The 17,028-nt window shown below is 38.3% G+C and overlaps 1 protein-coding gene across 1 annotated transcript; it reads left to right on the top strand.

Annotated features, from left to right (window-relative positions):
• Positions 1-5,274: 5,274 nt before the first annotated feature.
• On the top strand, positions 5,275-15,208 carry LOC107768077 (MACPF domain-containing protein At4g24290). The gene is made up of 8 exons (XM_016587188.2): positions 5,275-5,554; positions 6,013-6,467; positions 6,983-7,221; positions 8,283-8,460; positions 9,859-9,927; positions 11,896-12,082; positions 12,598-12,764; positions 14,332-15,208. The coding sequence occupies exons 2-8, from the start codon at positions 6,207-6,209 to the stop codon at positions 15,013-15,015; spliced, it is 1,785 nt and encodes a 594-aa protein (XP_016442674.1). The 5' UTR covers positions 5,275-5,554; positions 6,013-6,206; the 3' UTR covers positions 15,016-15,208.
• Positions 15,209-17,028: the final 1,820 nt, after the last annotated feature.

Below are 17,028 nucleotides of genomic sequence, written 5' to 3'. Positions count from 1 at the left end.
ACAAAAAAGCCAAAGTACGACCACTCAAAGTCGGAGATATTGTACTCAAGGCCAAAACACGGGCAAGCAAAGATTCAAGAGAAGGCAAACTAGAAACCAATTGGGACGGGCCATACAAAATCACGACAACAACAAACAAAGGATCATTCCAACTAGAAACAATGGAGGGAACACTACTACAAAAAAATTAGAACGTCGTCCACCTCAAATACTTCAACTTCTGAAAACAGACGCCCCTCAAGTCGTACTCTTTTTTCCTAACCCGGGTTTTGTCCCAATTGGGTTTTCTCGGGGAGATTTTTAATGAGGCGACGAGGGGGATGTCTCGAAGTTCAAGTATAATTCATCGCCCCGCCTACCGACTACTTCTCCAGGCCGAACGATGAAGGGACTGGATACATGGAAACTTTTCCAATATACATGAAAACTCCAACATATGTATGAAGTGAACGAACACATGTAAATATTCTCCAATGAATGAAATAAAGCATCATTTTCTCTCCACCGTCTTTTCACACTTTACATTCGACCTTGCTCGAATTACTTTACATTCGACCTCGCTCGAATTAATTTACATTCGACCTCACTCGAATTACTTTACATTCGACCTCGTGAATTACTTTACGATCTACGGTCGACTACGCCAGAACACTACACGCAATCGACTTTAAAAGTCAGGGACTTCACCGCATAACAAACAAAAAGATAATGAGAATCCGAAAATACATAGCAAAAAGACAATCATTCCATTTCAACTGTTCAAATTACATATTAGAAAGGGATACGAGAACGCCCTCACCAAAATAACAAAACAAAACAAAAACTAAGTACAACAGTCTCACGCCACATCATCCCCATCGGCGTATTTATCATCGTACCAAGGATTAGAGGCAAGCCTATCCGTGGTATCATCATACTCATCTCCACCCGACATACCAGGGTCAAAACCACAAGCTTCACGGGGCAGTGCGTGCCTTGACGCGGACGCCTTTAAGTTCTACTTCGGAAATTTTCCCAACGACTTTCAAAGACTTATACACGTCGAGCTGAGCCTCGACGTGAACCCACATCTCGTACAACTCTCACGGCACGCCGGGATCGGTAAAGGTACGAGACGTGGATGGTTACGACTGCCGTCGCACCTCTTCGGCCTTCAAAGTAACGACCTGCTCATTCATTCCAGATAACTCCGCATCCAGACCCTGGATCCGCTCTTCTAACCTCGCTACCATAAGCGCTGATGTCCCCGCTTCATTCTCCCGATCAGACCTACAAATGCGGAGAGCATCTTCTAAGGCCGTTGCTTTAACCATGACAGCCACTCTGCCTTCCTCATCGCGAGTCAATTCTTCGACCTTGGCGCTCAACTCGCCCCGCAAATCAATAGCCTTCGCCTCCCTCTGCCCAAGTTTAGCAGTTAAAGATGCCACACACCCTTGGAGGTCGGCATTCTCAGCCATCAACCCCTTGCTCACTTCGAGCTCATCCTCCTTGGCCTTTAGAGCTGTCTCAAGTTCGTTGCACCGACTGATGGCTCTCATTAGCTCATTATACCTCTCCTTTAGCTCCTCATCTTTCTTCGCCTACTCCTCGTCTTTTCGTTTGAGCCCGTCATGAAACTACTGAAATTCGCTATCCTAGTTAAAGACGTCGGCCAATGTTCGATGCTTAGTGTAGTACTCCCTGTACTTAGAGGTCGCCTTCTTAAAGATGGTTGTCCTTCACTCCTCCCGCCAGTCACGCTCGACCCCCATGATAAGAATATGACATACAAATGAAAGAAGTCAATATGAGCAGATTATACATGCGAAACAAATTCTAACATTAAAAAGCACTTACTCGTAGAGCCATGCCAGATATACTTAGCGACAACTTTGCATCGCTCATCGCCTGAAGCGGCGTGTTCTTGGAAGCCGCACACAAGGGGGAAAAAGACGACACTGCCCGTTCCGAGTTGGCCAAGAGGTCATAACCTACAGGAATGATTACGTACCAGTTAGGACCCTCCGTCCTTACCTCCACGCGAGTATTTTTCTCCAAGAAGGCCCGTACCGCCTCAGGATCGATATCCGAACTAGAACCGTCGTCCCCCCAGGTACCGGCTCCCCCAGCTACCGATGGCGCGTCACCTTTTGCGGTCCTTACAAGCTCCCCGCCATCATGCACCCTCTCGGCCCTAGAAGGCTTCCTCTCCATAACTACATCCGCCGTAAAAACAGCCTCTACGTCTGGTGCAAGTACAGATGCCGCTTCCGGAGCAATGAGTTTCTCCGGCTCTATATCAGTGACTATGGCCTTACCGAGCTCCATCCTTCACCTTTTTCTCAATGGCGACTCCTTGCATTAGACAACTCATCTGCAAGATGATAGATAGGTCGGGAAGAGATATCATCTCACACAACAATAGTCTGAGGGGTGGAATCCCTCATTGACGGAGTTTGAGTACAACCTCTACGAACGGACTCGGCCAAAGCAAATTGCATCCCAGCCGATGCAATAGCTTGGCGAAATGCCGGCACTAGAGCCTTTTTCTTGGAAATTCGTCGACCTGACATCAAAAGGAGGTCGCATCAACGAGAAATGGTAAACAACAGAGCCAAAGCAAAAGTAACACTTACCAGACGGGACCTTGGGTCCAAAATGCTTGTGGAAAGCCGCCCAATCATGAATCCCCGCCATATGAGGCAAAACGCGAGCCACCCAATCTTCAATGTCGAAGACAGGGAGGGTGTATGCCTTTCAGCTAAAAAACAAACCACAAGTGAGCTGAAAACGAAAGGATGAAAGAAGACAACAAGTGTACGACACACTTACGATTATGGTTCCACTGCTCGGGCAACCCAGTCGGGTCCCCTACCAAGTGCTCGGTCTTGATGAAGAGGTACTTATGCCAGAACTTTCGATTTGTTCTGTCATCCATTCCGACTACCAGCCCTCTGGTCCCGCAATGTCGTAGGTGTATCATAGTACCTCTATAAAAACTAGGCGAAAATAAGTACAACAGATGGCGAACATTAACCTCACAACCAGCCAATTCCGCGTACTTTGTCAGCATCAAGAAAGCTTTATACAAGTAAGGAGAGAGTTGCACCGGGCAGACGTTGTAAAACCAGCAAAATTCCTCCGCTAGTGGAAGGAGAGGAAGAGTATAACTGATCAAGAACGGGTAGACATAGAAGGCACAATACCGGGGTTGATGGACCTCCACGATGTCTCCACCAGCCGGAATTATCTCGACATGGGGAGGGATGCGATTCTTGGACCGAAGGTCGGCTATATGAGATGATCCGGTCTCGGAGAGCACCTGAGTGGGAGAAGGAGCAGGAGCAGGCTCCTTTGGAAAATCATTTCTAGCCAAAGGATTTTTGGGAACTATCTCCCCTGCGGTAGGGAAGCTATCATCCTCTTCAGCCATGAATTCCTCACCGCTAGGAGGAGGGGCCATCGATAACGGTGTGGCATCAGAAACTTTGTCATGAATGTAAGAGGGTTGTGACATATTTTAACAGTGAAATGTATTCTACCAAGCCCAAAGAAGAAGATAACAATTGGGGTAAGAAAGAGGGGAATGGAATCGGAGAAGCAAAATTTTAGTTCAGAAATTGGGGAAGAAGATCGAAGAAGAACAATGCACATGCAAAGTGAAGGATGGTGAAAACTTCCGAAAAATGAAGCCTCCACCTATTTATAAGGCTGGCTGACACCAAAATCGAAGCAGCAAACTGACAATGGCACCAAAATCAAAATGACATAAGCACAGGTACTGCCTCGGGAAGACGCGCAATGATGACGCGCGTGGCTGTGACGTCACCCCATGCCAGCCACACTAATCACAGCCTTGCTGGCCACGCCTTCTCCTTTTGACCTCGGTTACTTCGACCTAATCAATACGACCAAATTTCTCCTAAACGGAAGCAGATCAGGTCCGTTTCTCGATGGCGTGCAAGATCATGACCTCAACAAGCGGAGGGACTAACTGTATTAGTCAAAATTTGACAACTCGGTAATTGCAGCTAAGCAATGTCAAGGATGGGGTCGACCACTGCATTATGACGAGGGGTCGTCCTTAGAAGGATCGTTGTCGAGGACGAGCAACTGGAGTTGTAATTGTAACGTTAGGATAGGCTTAGAAAAGGACAACGAGAATATTCACCTTGGATATTCCTTACATTGTACTTTTAGGGTTTCTTGGGGATATCCCTTATAAATAAGAAGAGATAGTGAACATAAATGAGATATTTACTTTTTGATAAGAGAACATTGTAAAGGTTGACTGAAAGAGAGAATATACAAAAGTTGTCTTGTTCACTGATTACATTATTCAAGCACACGTTGTTCAACCTTTGTTCACAAGATCCAAAGATTCCATATCCATCCTCACTTCTCACCCTTCCACGTCACTCACAAGAGAAAGGAACATCCCAATCATACAATAATTGGGTGGTAGATCCTTTCTTATTACATTTATTGTCATTATCTATATTTATTGGATGTTCACATTACCATATTCATTACTAATCATTGAATATTAAATATGCTATTTAATACTCCCAGACACTGTTCATCTTGCAAATATCCTACTATATTCCATCTAGAGTTTATTAAATTTAACTAAGATTCATCCTTTATTTCATCATTAATTGGTTTAAAAAAATATTTAACACTTTTTGGTCAAACAGTTATAGAGAGGTCTAACTGTACGGTCAAACCTTCTATAACAGCCTCATTTGTTCTAAATATTTTTGAATGTTATAGCGAAGTGCTGCTATGTAGAATTTTTTTCGGAAAAAATTGGTAGATCCTTTCTTATTACATTTATTGCCATTATCTATATTTATTGCATGTTCACATTACCATATTCATTACTAATCATTGAATGTTAAATATGCTATTTAATACTTCCTGTTCATCTTGCAACTATCCTACTATATTCTATATAGAGTTTATTAAATTTAACTAAGATTCATCCTTTATTTCATCATTAATTGGTTTAACACTTTTTGATCAAACAGTTATAGAGAGGTCTAACTGTACGGTCAAACCTTCTACAACAGCTTCATCCGAATATTCTTGAATATTATAAAAGTGCTATTATGTATAAATTTTTTTCGGAAAAAATTGGCTTTTACGGCGAAGTGTTATTGTTGTTGCAGAGGCGTCCGACTATAATTGGGAATCGTATGCACAAAGTTCCAACTCAATAGTCTTATTTCTCTCGCGTTCTGTGCTACTATCTATCTATAAATATAGATCCGAACCATAAGCTCAGAAGAAACAGCTACTTAGTCACAACACAAAAGAAAGTTAAAAAATGAATAGCTCCGTCAAGCCTCTCTTCCACCTTCCCAAGGTTGAAGAAGAAGATGAAACATCAGGAATGACCATGGCTTTTCATGACAATAAGAGGCACGAATCTTCCTCTGTAACTTTCAGGAATGCGGCAGAGACAGTAGTGCCACCAAAGAAGGTGAAAAGCAAGCCCAGATCTGAAGACATTAACGACAACGCAGAGGCTTTCATAAGGAAATTCAGGCAACAGCTGCTTCTTCAAAGAGTTGAGTCCATAGAATGAGCAAATGCTTAATAGTGGGAACATAGTTATGAGTAACTATTTCTTCTTTTTCCACTTTTCATGTCTTTCACAAATTATTGCATTGTGTTGCTATGTGTCCAAGTGTAAATGCTACGCTGAATGAGATGCAAAATTCTTCTTTCTAAATCTCGCTTTGTCTTCCTCATTCGTCTACCTTACTGTTTCTATTCCTCTATTTCCCCTTATTTCTGAATTTTCCCTCTCTGTTTCTTTATTCTCCTTTGCTTAGTTAGTTTATATTTTCTTTGTATGTCAAAGGTTAATTTGTTACCCTGGGTTGGGTGTAAAGGTTGGGGTTACTGTTTCTAATTTCCTTTTATTGGAGAGTTGCTTTGACCTAAATTTTGCAAATGAATTATGTCGTTTTCATAAAATGAATAAAATTGCACCTTGTGATACAAGTAGTAATTTTGATATAGGGCTGAAAATGGGTGGAAATGCAAACAAACAGCTGCCACGGACACTATATTTGACCGGTCAGTCATTGTCCCAACTAACTCCACCTAATCAAAATGAAAATTCCAAAGACTTGTTCTTCGTCTTCTTCAGTCAAAAGACAAAATTCAGAATCATGAACTACTATTAGCTTGTGAGGGGTGGAAGGATTATATTGATGGCGAACAAAGAGAGGGCGTTGAAACTAAGAGCAGCGGCGGAAGCGGCAGTGAAAGCAATAGGGTTAGGGTATGATATAGTGGATGACTTGAGGTTGAAGTATTGCAAGGAGGAGTGTAGGTTGATCGCCATTGAGGATGATCAGGTGCGAGACATAGCTATTCCTGGGGGAATTTTGGTTCAGAATGTTCCCAAGTCCATCCATTGCGATAAAGGCGACCGCATCAGATTTACTTCTGATCTTCTCTCTTTCCAGCAGGTGATTTTACATACAACTCTTATTTCTTTTTGGTGAACTACTCACTTGTACATATTCTCATCAACTCTGATTTACATCCAATAGTGAGTGTCTTGTGTCAGTTTAATGATAAAATTTGTAAGTTCTCATGGCACTAGAGGCATTAGTCTTCTCACTTGTTTTAAATGGTATCAGGTGCAGTTTTATGACAGTTGATTACCATATGCAATAAAACAACAATTTAATGCATGAGATAAAAGAGTTATGCTTAGCAGCCTTAGTTTTGTGTGAAGGTTTTATGTTCCTTGTAATCAATTCATTGTAAGGTTTGTATAATCATTTTTAGTTTTTTGCTATGCATATAGTTGTCAATTATTCTGGGTACCCGGCCATGCATTCCCTTGGTTCCTTTCCCTTCATGTTGTTATTACTCCTTTTCCATGTTCTACGGAAAAGCTAATATAATTATGATTAACACTTTTCAATTTTCAGTTCGACTTGAAATATCGTATGACATATTATCTTTATCCTTCTAGATGTCCGAACAATTTAACCAGGAAATGTCTCTTTCTGGTAAAATTCCAAGTGGCCACTTCAATGCTGCTTTTGAATATACCACTTGTTGGCAAAAAGACGCCGCCTACACAAAAGCTCTTGCTTTTGACGGGGTCTTCATCACCCTCTACAATATTGCATTAGAGAAGGCTCAAGTTGCACTCAATGATCATGTTAAACAAGCTGTTCCTTCATCTTGGGATCCAGCAGCGTTGGCAAGGTGAGAAAGCAGTTCTCTTGTCCAAGTACTGCTCAAGTTTTTTCTACTTAGCTTTTTTAGTGTTTGTAAGCCTTTTTGCTTCCTTTATTTTTTCTGGTTGGGAAACTGGAATGCACTGATGAAAGAACAAGCTAGAGCATGCTTGAAAAAGTTATGTTGGAATTGATTATTTCTGAATTTTGTGATACTCAACTTTTTAACTACCTCCAATCTTATATAACATCGTTCTGGAGGTTTTTGATAGGGTTTTGAATATGGCAAGTTGATAATAACCCAAGGTATTTATGGAAGTTTTTGTTGGGTTCTCTACCTGATGTGTGGTACGCAGTAGGCACACGCCGATAGTTCGAATCCTGCTGGTGGACCAAGTTTGGTATTTAAGTGGAGAAGGGTAAAGGGATGGACCTATTATTCACCGAGTTTCGAAGTTGGAAACATAAATTTCTTGGTTTTACGCACGTGTATATACAGACACACACACACACACGCACGTACTTATGCATAGGAAATCTTCTAAATAATAAATGCATCATAGAAAAGTTTTCTGTATAAGAATGGAAGATGAGCTGGGTAGGGTGATGTCTTTAACAGCTAGCTCAGAGGGCCTCCAGACGAAGAGTCGGTAAATCAAAGTCAACAAGTCAAAGTTGCTTTGCATATAGGTTGTAAGTTGTAACTATTGATTTGTTGCATTTTAGATTTTGCAAGTATGAAAAAAAAGTTGCTCTTGTGTCGCATAATATAGAAAATTTGTATAACTGAGCAAACTAGTTTTGAAATGACCCATAGTTGATGAAGGTGATTTGATTGTCGCTATCTTGCATGCAACATTTTATTGTCTACCTACCTGCAAAGAATGTTTCTGCCCCAGTAATTATGTTGTCAAAACTGATGAGATGCCAAAGGGCCATGGAATTGGAGTGCGCCAAGTTTTTACCATTGATGAGCCTTATCTATGATACTCTATCCTGCAAATTGATCATAAATAATGTTACTTGGAGACATACTCGACATTAATTCTTAGTCTTACATCAAAAGCTGGACTCGATTGTAACTTCCAGGTTTATTGAGAAATATGGTACCCATGTTGTTGTTGGTGTGAAGATGGGGGGAAAGGATGTTGTATATGTAAAGCAGCAACATTCATCAACACTTCAGCCTGCAGATGTACGGAAAATGTTGAAAGAAGTGGCAGACCAAGGATTTAGTGATGCAAATGAACAATCCAGCACTATACTGGTAAGCACAAATAGGGCGAAATGATTTTGTGATGTCAACTTTCACAGCCAAACACACACACACAGAGGTCCAATGTTTTGGATCTCATTTCCTTGAAATACTTTGAACTCCAGCCTTAGTATTTTATGTCAATTTTTTTTTCCTTGATAAGATAAATCTTATGTCATATCTTTAGTCTGTCTTCTCTAGAAATGGCAAGCGGGGCAGGGCAGCATGGGGCGCTGCCCCCTTTTTTCTTTCTATTTTGTTAATTAGCTGAAACAGGCAAATTTAACATTTAGTATTCTTTAAAATGGTGTCTATGTAGAGGTGCTCATACATGAATTATTTGTTCTGATTTCATTCTACTTCTGTACATGCACTGCTGGCTTATATATTGTTTTTAGAGATCTCAGAGACAATAAGCACATAAGCATGTGCCATTCTTCGTATTCAACTCTCAATCCAGTTCACTATTGAAAGAAAATCAATCCATATTGTTTGTTCCAAGAACAACACCTTAGATTAACAATCCAGAAGAATGAATCATAGGATTTGTTAGAAGTTCCCAGAAATTGTATCTACTTCCATAATGGTTCATCTGGCATTACAGACAAAAAAACAAGCAAATAGTGTTTTTAATGAATAATAGAGAGTCATGTAAATATTCCTCTAGATACTTGCCAAAAAGAAAATGTAAATGATGCTCTGAGGGAAGAAAAAATTGTAAATGGTCCTCTAGAGGTCGCCCATGGTTGATTAACACAAAAGATCAGCATCCTAATAGTAATAAAACCCTTACTTGCTTGTTAGACTGCTTCATGAATATAATCCCAGCGACCTATAATTTTTGCCTCCGATTTTTCCTCCTGCTGAAAAATTTGATGCTCCTACTGAATTCTTGTGCAAACATTATCCCAAATTATTCCTTTGTCACCTGATATACTTGCTTACAAATATCATTTCTATATGATTTAATTATGCATTTGAATGGCGATTTTGAACTTGGAGTGGATATCCCTGATGCTGCCAATTCTTATAAACGAAAGGACTGTAAGTACAGTTCTTTTCAAAACTTGGACGAGCACTATTTCGCACTTCAATGTTATAGCATTACAAGTAATTAATGAACTTAAAATTCCTTCAAGAAACCTGACTGTGCAGAAGTGCCTTAACTTCTATACTGTTCTGATTTCTTTTCTTTATATTAATTTTCTAACTTAAAATGTTGTCTCTTTTTATCCATGCTTTTAGGTTCTTAGAGTTCTATCAGATGGACCATTAGTTTTAAGTTGCTGGTACTCGTCAAAAAAAGGATTCCTGAGCTACTCTTACAAAAATGTCTTAGCCTAGCAATTGATAAAACTGAAAGCATGTTGCACAATTTTAATATTAACATCTTAGTTTCATCTCTTTCAGCTTGCTAATAGTGACCAAGGGCTGCCCTTTGTGGATTCCACTACGTCAACTCTTCATTTTCACAAAGAGGTAACAGGTCTTGTGAATAGTAGTAAACAGAATTTTCCTTATCCTTGAAGTTTTTATTTCTTTGCAGTTTCAGATTGAAGATGTTTTAGAATAAACTTGACACAGTCAAGGTCTTTTTCGATTTCACAAAAATTAAACTTGACTTGACCTGTTTGGATATAATCCCAGGTTAATCTTGTAAAACGCCACTAGAACTTAGAAGTTCGAAAAGATGTTGAGAGATTAGATTTTGGAATGCTCTAGATGGGAGGGGAATCAAATGAAAGTGGAATAAGCATACGTCATTTGGAACTGTGGTTGAAATAAATGATCTAGGACAGACAGAATAAATTGCGTTTGTATCAAAATGACTAAAAATCTCTTCGATTTTTTCGTTAGTATAGTCCTATCCATAAGGTGAGGCCAGTACAGTTCGTGAGTAGTGAGTATGGCTGGAACAATAGATAAATGAAGTTTTGAACATTGTGCTTACAAAAGAAGCTCTCACGTGTACTATGTTATTTTTTTGTAGTGAGCAATATCTGGGTAAAACATTACATGAAAATCGCACTATTAGGTATCAGGACTGGCAATTCTAAGCTTGATGTATTTCTCCTTTTCCATTGAATACAAAATCAGCACAAAGAAGCAGCCACTAATGCTTGCATTAGGATAGGTTGTCTACAACGCATCCCTTGGGGTGCGGCCCTTCCCCGGACCCTACGTGAATGCGGGATGCTTCGCGCACCGGGCTGCCCTTTTACAAAATTCAGCACAAACAAATAATTCCAATTTAAAAGCTTAAATGGAGCCATATAGTCATGAACATTGATGAAATATTGGCTAAAGCATCATGATATGTAAATAATATTACATTCAGATGATGGGTTTTAAGGGAAAGAGTGGTGACTGCAAGCTTGAGGTCTTAGGTGTAATTTTAAAATGGCAGCTCGTAGCCATGTTCTTGAAATGTGTAGTTTTTGACTTGGTTGTGGGTAGTAAGTGGTGGGATACGCCTTGGTATTTGGTGGTATGTATTGGAGATGGTGGTTAAAATGGAGTAAAATGGACACCATGACAGTGGAGTTGGAAACTGTGTGTTCGGAGATGGGAATGGCAGTTGACGGCTAATCCTTGTACCTTCTATTAAATACTGTGTGGTAAAGAGTCGGGGTAGTGGCTCTTCTTCTCTTTTAGAGATTAATAGGGAGGTGAGCATGTGAAAGTTGGCATTGGTATGGAATTTTGTGATGTGGAAGTTTTGCTGCTGCGCGTATGTTCCAAACAGCTATTTAGAAGGTAGAAGTTTGAATTGAGGTTTTTCCTCCCATGGGATGTGAATAAACCCCAAGTCATAAAACCCACAAGAAATTTATTCCATATCTTTTATCTAACAAAAACTAAAGGAGAAAAGGTTCAGTATGTGTAAAAGTAGAATGAATGTGATAATGATATAAGGGTCAAAATGCTGTTGCAAGTTTGCAACGCAATCAGCTGATTTATTTTTGTCATGATGGTGTGAGATTTTTTTAGATTGTAGCTTTACTTTTGGGAGTTAAGGTTTTATCTTCTTTATTTGTATTGCATTTGTTTATTGACATATTCTAATGATGCTTCATCATTGCATATGCATTTTATTTGATTTTTATTTTTATTTTTAAAATTTTTATCTACTTTTTCTTTTGTATATGAATAACTTCTAATGTGAACTACTATTCTTTAGTACACGTAAAAATGAACTTACTGGTTTTGTTTGGCTGCTTTTGCTGAAAATTACGTTTTAGCTCTTATTAAGTATTTTGATTGCTCAGTGCCCAGTGAAACCCGAAACTGCCTTTTCAAACCCTGGTTGGATGGATGCTTCATTTCTTTCTTCCACTTTCAGTTTGATATTCACGTTTTTTCCTTTCCTTCAAACATTTATGTTGTGTTCATTATTTGGTTATCTATAACCTTCATGTTCCTTTTCCATTCCAACTTTGACATCAGGATATTACATTCCTCTGGAAGAGGAGAGGTGGAAGCAGTATCAGAAATCTGCCACATAAAAGGTGGTATCAAACTGTTCCAATTGAACCTGATGTGATTTCAATGTCATTCATTCCAATATCATCATTATTGAGCGGGATTGATGGAAGTGGTTTTTTGAGCCATGCAATTAACTTGTACATACGTTGTAAGTCTTAATATATCCTTTTACATAATATCGGGTGGTGTTTCCTGATTCATCTTAACAAAAGAATATCCTGCTTGCCTCTTAGGAGTGTAGCTACCTCTTTGTTTGGCTTTAAATTATAGAAAGACCTGTCTAAAGAAATAAAAATATTGTAAAATAAAGCTTGCAGCAAAATCCTGCATCGGCTAAGAAGTGTGGTTAATATTTGGATTCACGTTCGTTAGTTAGAATTTTATGGAGGATACTGAAATCCAATATCCACTCCATTCATAAATTCTGTAATCCACAACTCCTGATATTACGAGAAATAAGATGACTATTGTGAATTTATGGCTGTAGATGTTTTAAGTTAATACATTTAATCTCATCACTTAATTTGCTTACTAGGAATATCATGATTTGTGGATTTTGCACAGGCACTATTTTTAGGTAGCTATTTGTGCAAAACTCAAAAGTAACTTTCAGACAATCCATGTAATTTCTGAAGGAAGCTTATCGTTGCATCTGTCATGCAGATAAACCACCAATTGAAGAGCTTTATCAGTTTTTGGAGTTTCAGCTTCCAAGGCAATGGGGACCTGTGTTTGGTGAACTTCCTCTTGGTCCCGAGAGGAAGCAGCAAAGTGGTAAAACCCTGAAGTTCAGTTTAATGGGCCCCAAGTTATATGTTAATACAAATCCGGTAACAATTTCTTCAGCTTTTACACACCTATTAGTTGTGCGGCTATGTTAACTTGAAGAATTATTTGGAGGAACTTACAGTTTGAAAGTGTTTTACATCAAATCCAATGTATGATCTTTTTGTTAAATGTTAACTAATTGAAGAAAAACGATGTTTCACATACTACCAGATATTTTTGAACGATTCGTCTCTCATGAGACTGGTTCTTAAAAATGCTAGAATGTATGCTAAGACAACTTTTCTACCCCCTCGTGGTAGAGGTAAGGTATGCGTACTCACTACCCTCCCTAGACCCCACTCGTGAGATTTCACTCGGTCGTTGTTATTGTTATGTGAAGACAACTGGCTAGCTATTCCTGCTCTCAAAAAAGGTTTTAGTGAATCATGTGTTTATTTATTTTGATATGGGGCTATATTTTGCAATGCTAAACTATGTTCATAAAGGTTGATGAGAAGCCTAACCTAAAGTGGAAGAAGTTAAACATAGTAAATGGACAACAGAGGAAATCTTTGCTCTATAGAATGGATTAGATTATGGAACTACAAATAATAATGATAAATATAGACACCTACTTGAACAGGCATGGAAGAGCCAGTTCTTTTGTTATTCATGGTCTTGTTGTATATTTTATTATTGGACGAGCTAATAAATTTTATAAACAAACTGTAAGATGTCAAGAGTACAAGAAAAGGAAACCAAAATAATGAAGTTGCATTTCTAATGAAGTTCCATTTCTACAAAATCGGTCCAATCATCATTGCATGTTGGTACTATCATTAGAGGTTGGTGTATTTAAATGAAGGTGCGATTTTTGAACTTTGCATATATAGAAAGGAGTGCCACGTATAATGCATGAAAAGTGTAACAGTAAAGAAGTATGATCGCTTGGATGTGAAATATTGGCCTCTTTCACTCTCAAAAGCTCTGTGTTCCTTACTCCATGTAATCGTTATCACTGTTTGATTTCTTCCTGATCTACCCCTTCTTTGATTCCATCTCCCTAGTAATTCTTCTCTAATAGAATCTTCATTTAGCAGATATGAATTTGTTTTTGCATCAAGCTCCCCAATTTTGCCACAAATCGGCGACCTATGAGAAGATGAAATGTATCCTTCCATGATACATTTTTTCATTTAAGAAAAAAGAATAAGGATCCTTCCTGTTAATTAGCACACATCGCACCAGCTCTCATGTGGTTTTTTCAATCCTTAGATTGTTAGCTGTTATGATAGCTCGCTATTCAGCTCTATGCACTAAAAGTCAACTTTAGTGGAGCACTGCTGTTTCACTGCCTTCATTTTCAATATTCGGAGATCCCATAGACTTGTGTCCCATTCTAAAGGGTGTTTCTACTACTGAGATGATTTAACCAATATCGTACTGGTCAAATTACTTGCCTGGCCTTCTATCTTAGAATTTATGTATTTATAAGGAAGAAATGATAATAATGAAATTGGAAGAAGTGGTAAGCAGTTACAAGTTTATAGCAGCCTATTGTTCAACCAATCAATGCTTTGTATATTGATATTTTCCTTGCGTGTATATTTTCTTGATGAATTTTCATAGGTGGATGTGGGTAATAAGCCAGTCGTCGGCCTTCGATTGTATTTGGAAGGCAAAAGAAGCAATTGCTTAGCAATCCATTTGCATCACCTTTCTTCCTTGCCAAAAAGTCTTCAATTTCAGAATGAATCATATGGAGATGCCAGCAGCTCTTCTGACCGGAGGTATTATGAGAAAGTCCAATGGAAGAGTTTTTCACATGTATGCACTGCCCCCGTAGAATCCGATGATGATTCCTCGATCGTCACAGGGGCCCAATTTGAAGTTGGAGAATCTGGTATGAGAAATGTTCTTCTTTTACGCCTTAAGTTTTCCAAAGTATTAGGTGCCACAGTCATAAAGAGACCTGAGTGGGATGGTTCCCCTGCTCAGACTGAAAAATCAGGAATCATCTCATCTATAATAAGTTCCCATTTTTCCTCCGCTCAAAAGCCATTGCCACGACCATCTGAAATTCACATAAACTCTGCACTTTATCCGGATGGACCTCCAATGCCAGCACAAACCCGTAGACTCTTAAAGTTCGTTGACACGACAGAGATGATGAGAGGACCCCAGGATCAACCTGGCTACTGGATGGTGTCCGGGGCTAGGCTTGTAGTCGACAATGGTAAGATTTCTCTTCGTGTTAAGTTTTCTTTATTAGCTGTTGTCTTGCCAGATGAAGAGGAGCCATTGCAAGGCTAATATATAAGGGTGTAGAAAGGGGGAAAAAATTGGCTGGAGATTACTTAGCGTATTTGTTATTTTGTTACTGCAATGTGAAATAGTAGGAATTTGTTAGGCATAAATTTCTCATGTATGAATGGCTATCGATAATGTACAATCTGTAAAAATGATGTTCTTGTGATTGTAATATAATTTTTTTTTTTTTTTGAAAGTTGCAAAAAGAAAAGAACGGAAACTTCTGTCCATTGCAGTTAAATAGTGTGTCTCCTCTATTTTGTATGATTATAATTGTTTATTATGGACTTGTAGTTTCTTGACTTGACGAGTACATTTTATTGGATTCAATTCAAGGGTCGAATGATTACTTCGAGATTACTTGTTTTAAGATCCTAAATCATGCATATAAGAATAGTCGCGTATCTCCTTAGTGCGGGTATAGGGCACTTCGTCATCAGTGATTCGTTTAGCCGAGATTTGCACAAAAATACAGTCCAACGCATTTGCATTTTATGTATCCATATTTTTTCAATTTTCATCTCCACAGCTAATATATATTTTGGAACAATGTATATATATCTTTACAGTTTATACAATATTACATACTTATTATAAATAATATATCAACATTGTATAAAAGCATAACTAGTGTATAAAAGCAAACTTTTTATCTGACAAAATTATATATCGTTATATAAAATTATACAAAAAATGGGTTCCGTCCTTTACGAACTTCAACTCATGAAATTCAATCCAAAATGGATTAAAAAAACATCACCAGATAGCTTAAATCTTCACCAAACAGCTTCAACTTTTAATCACAACTTTAACATAACATCCCCAATGAACCTCAATCATTAATTTGTCAAAAATTTCAACAAATCACGATATTCATTTGTGAGTTTTCAAGCTTTAAAAATACTAACAATAGAGTTGCCCTTTGCCCTTCCCATATTCTTGAGTTCTTTAACATATGGTCTTTGCCTGTTTGATGTATGTTGTACAAATTAGATAGAAGAAACAGCCTTGTTCCTTAAAGCGACCAGGCAGGATAATATATCAGCTTACGCCTTACAGGAATTTAGCAAAGCAAACTACTACATCTTAAATTTATTAGTTGAGAATTCAGAGGCAGAGCCATGATTTGAAATTTATAGGTTTAGTATTTTAATTCATTTAAGCTATCGGGTTCTAAATTAATAATTTGTGCATAATTTAATAGTTTTTTTAAAAAATCTAATGTCCCTGTTGAGAAATGAGTCATGATTTTTACATAGTCGGTTTTGCACTACGAAGAGACTATTAATGAAGTTCCACCACTAAATCTGTAAATATCTAAATAACAAATGAGTTCGACTCAATTAGGAAATGTTTCCACTGCTTTTCAGTAAACCAACTGTTACAAGGAATTAGAGGAAATTACAGAAATTAAACTAAAAACTTTGCTTCAGTGCTCCAACACCAGTATGTATTCAGCCTATTTTGATCTGTCCAATTAAGTCCATCAAAAGTTAAGTAAATTTGGGCTAAATATGTAACTCAAATTGGTTAAAATAGCACGATCTAGCCAGTTTTCGGACTGATCATTCAAAAATAGCCAACATTTGCCAAGTCATAATAGCCACTATTTACTGCAACAGAGACCGGTCTAGCATAATATACTAGAGTTCGGTGCACCTGTGTATGAACTTCCACCATATTATGCTGGACCAGTATACTTTGTTGGCTCCAGTATAATATACTGGAGACTGGAGCACCGGTGCTCCAAACTCCAGTATATTATGCTGGACCGGTATATTATACTGGAACTCCAGTATATTATGCTGGAGTATTTTTCTGGATTTTAAACAGTGTTTTCGTTCAGATTTATCTTTATATAAAAAGTGGCTAAATTTCGATTACTTTTGAAACTGTGGCTATTTTTGAATGACCACTTATAAATCTGGCTATTTTTGAATTTCTTCCCTCAAATTGACCTATCAGAAAACCTGTCAAAATATTAAAAAACGAAAAAAATTTCTTTTGTTTGATATT

The sequence above is a fragment of the Nicotiana tabacum genome, chromosome 20, assembly GCF_000715075.1.
Source record: "Nicotiana tabacum cultivar K326 chromosome 20, ASM71507v2, whole genome shotgun sequence".
NCBI lineage: Eukaryota > Viridiplantae > Streptophyta > Magnoliopsida > Solanales > Solanaceae > Nicotiana > Nicotiana tabacum.
This window is presented reverse-complemented; position numbering and strand designations above follow the sequence as displayed.